Raw genomic sequence first — 2933 nt, 5'->3', positions numbered from 1 at the left:
TTGATATAAAGTTCTGCAAGTTCATGCCAGGCTTCTTGGTCTGCAACAAGTTGTTCCATGTACTCATTCAGTTCCCAAATGGCCTCCACATTTTTCCCCTGGGCTTTTCAAATGGCAATCTTACGCTTTCTTGCAGCAGTGTTAGTTGGATCTTCTTGTCAAATCCTATCATATAGCTGGATAGCATCATCATATCTTTCCATGGCTTCAGATCTCATGCCTGTTAATCGCTTGACTCTGTGACTGCCAGGGAACTGTCTTCTTAGCTCTTGAAGACAAAACAGTGCCAAGTCATCCTGACCATAGTCTAGTGCAGCAATCATCACCTGTTCATATATCATCCAAATAGCATCTCCAAGCTGAGAAGCATATTCATGAATTAATTCTTCTCCAACTTCCACAATTTGCTCACTATTTTGTGAGTTTTCTTCTCTCCATTTTCTCATTTTATCTCACATTTCAGTTCTTCATAGGCACTGGAAGGCCACTATTGTCCTTCACTCAAATTCATGTTATTTTCCCCATCTGCTTGGCCCTTGGGGGTAGGACTCCAAATACTTCCCAAGTGACATCATAAATCTCTGAGACCTTCACCATCTTCCCAGAACCTCAGATTAAGCTCCGAATCTATTGATCTTTGTAAGTTGGGAGTATATTGAAAATGTGTGTCTATATAAATATATGTTTGATGTAAATAATTTATTCCAGCGTTACTGTTGCTTCAAGAATACTAGAAGTAACAAACACTATTTTGGGACTTTTTTGACAGGGTGATAGTGGTGGACCATTAATGTGCTACTTACCAGAATATAAAAGATTTTTTGTAATGGGAATTACCAGTTACGGACATGGCTGTGGTCGAAGAGGTTTTCCCGGTATCTATCTTGGGCCATCCTTCTACCAAAAGTGGCTGACAGAGCACTTCTTCCACGCAAGCACTCAAGGCATACTGACTATCAATATTTTACGTGGCCAGATCCTCATAGCTTTATGTTTTGTCATCTTACTAGCAACAACATAAAGAAATTCTGAAGACTTTAATATCTTTATTTTGCATTGTGTCCCTTCCTATGTTCTATATAATGAAAACCATTTATTCTTCTAGCAATTAATTGCCTACATTAGAGTTCTCGTGTGAACATTTTATGGGCTATAAGGATTGTGACAGATATACAATTGTAACCTTGGCACTGAATCACATACTTCCTTGAAAGAGCTTGATTGTTTTATAATCATAATTCTGTATCTGGAATATCCTAGAGTTTGTACAGAATATTCAGTTAAAAATATATTTTATGTGTATAAATGCCAAATAATTTATCATTAAAATGGAAGCTGTTATTTGGTTAATCAAAACTCTTTTCTTCTTAGATTTTATTTTATTCTAAAACATTTGTATGATTTTTTTAAATTATAATCTTGTTTCCAATATTCAAAGTATATTTAGAGAAACAAGTATTTACCTGTTATTTAAATTCTAATAAAAACAGTTTATTTAATATCAGTACTTCATTTCCTATGCCAAGAGGGAACTATGGTATACACACCCCCAAATAATTTACTTTTTATCTAGAGATTCATGATTTTTTCCAGCATTATAACCCACTTTCTAAACTTTATTTTCTTGAAGCCCATGCTAAAATGTTGTATTCCATGGGGCCTCTGAATTAACTGTGAGAGGTGACTGGAAAGCATGCAGGTAAAAGAGGGATGCCAACCTTGGATAAATTTTATAACTAATGTATAAAATGAATTAAAAGAAACAAAAGAAAATGAGGGCTGGGCATGATGGCTCTCACCTGTAATCCCAGCACTTTGGGAGGTCAAGGTGGGCAGATCACTTGAGGTCAGGAGTTTAGGACCAGCCTGGCCAATGGTGAAATCCTGTCTCTACTAAAAATACAAAAATTAGCAAGGCATGGTGCGTGCCTGTAATCCCAGGTACTCAGGAGGCTGAGGCACAAGAATCACTTGAACCCAGGAGGTGGAGGTTGCAGCGAGCCAAGATCACACCACTGCAGCTTAGGCGACAGAGCTAGATTCAGTTTCATACACACAAAACGACATAAAAGAAAAGGTTGATTGAATTGTATCTACTATTAGTCAACTCTCATTTCCCTTGAACTTAGATGAATCCATTTAGCAAAGGAGAAACAGTTATTTTCTTCTCCTTCTTTTGACATTCAACCAGCTTAAACCAAGTGTTTTTTGTTATTGTTTTGTGTCAACCTCATTTCAGGATTTAACCGAAATTAAGCATGAATTGCCCATGTATTAATTTCCTTCATTATTGGTTTAACACTGGGATCATTGTTTATTGGTTTAATGTTGGGTTAATATTGTTTAATATTAATAGTATTTAATACTGGGTTAATATTGTTAATATTGGGATATTGTTTATTGGTTTAATATTGGGGTCATTATTGGTTTAACATGCAAGGGCTAGATGACTATGGTTTTCATAGGCTAAGCAACACCGATGGAATGTTGGTTGTTCTTTCTTGAAAGAGCTCCCAGTTTATCCACCGACAAGGTCTCATAGATGGTAATGCTTAAATAACAATTAACACAATGCATTAGTCTTTTCCTATTTATACTACCTGAATATCACTCAGATTCACTTGATAGCTCCGAATGTTAATAAAAAGACATCCTTCTAAAATGTATTGACAGTATTAGGGGAGAAACCTGTGCTTTTCACATTAAAGGCATCTTCTAATTACTCGTTTAGTTTACATTTCTTATTTATTTATTTATTTTGGAGGTGGAGTTTGTTGCCCAGGCTAGAGTGCACTGGCACAATCACTGCTCTCTGCAGCTTTGATCTCCTGGGCTCAAGGAGCCCACCCCCACCTCCTGCATAGCTGAGACTACAGGTGCACGCCACCACATTCAGCTGCTTTTGTATTTTTTTGTAGAGACAGGGGTTTACC

The 2933-nt window shown here is 36.7% G+C and overlaps 1 protein-coding gene across 2 annotated transcripts in view; it reads left to right on the top strand.

The window, feature by feature from the left end:
* TMPRSS12 (transmembrane serine protease 12) overlaps window positions 1–1379 on the top strand; it is a 33393-nt gene extending 32014 nt beyond the window's left edge. For both annotated transcript variants that reach the window (XR_004270818.1, XM_032285043.1), the window contains one exon: window positions 770–1379. Coding sequence is in view for 1 of the 2 variants with exons in the window: in XM_032285043.1 (XP_032140934.1) it covers window positions 770–1021 (252 nt within the window). In the remaining variant the exon portion in view is untranslated. The remainder of the gene's footprint in view (window positions 1–769) is intronic.
* Window positions 1380–2933: the final 1554 nt, after the last annotated feature.

This window comes from Sapajus apella, unplaced genomic scaffold (assembly GCF_009761245.1).
Source record: "Sapajus apella isolate SASKATOON/1434 unplaced genomic scaffold, GSC_monkey_1.0 scaffold2, whole genome shotgun sequence".
NCBI lineage: Eukaryota > Metazoa > Chordata > Mammalia > Primates > Cebidae > Sapajus > Sapajus apella.
This window is presented reverse-complemented; position numbering and strand designations above follow the sequence as displayed.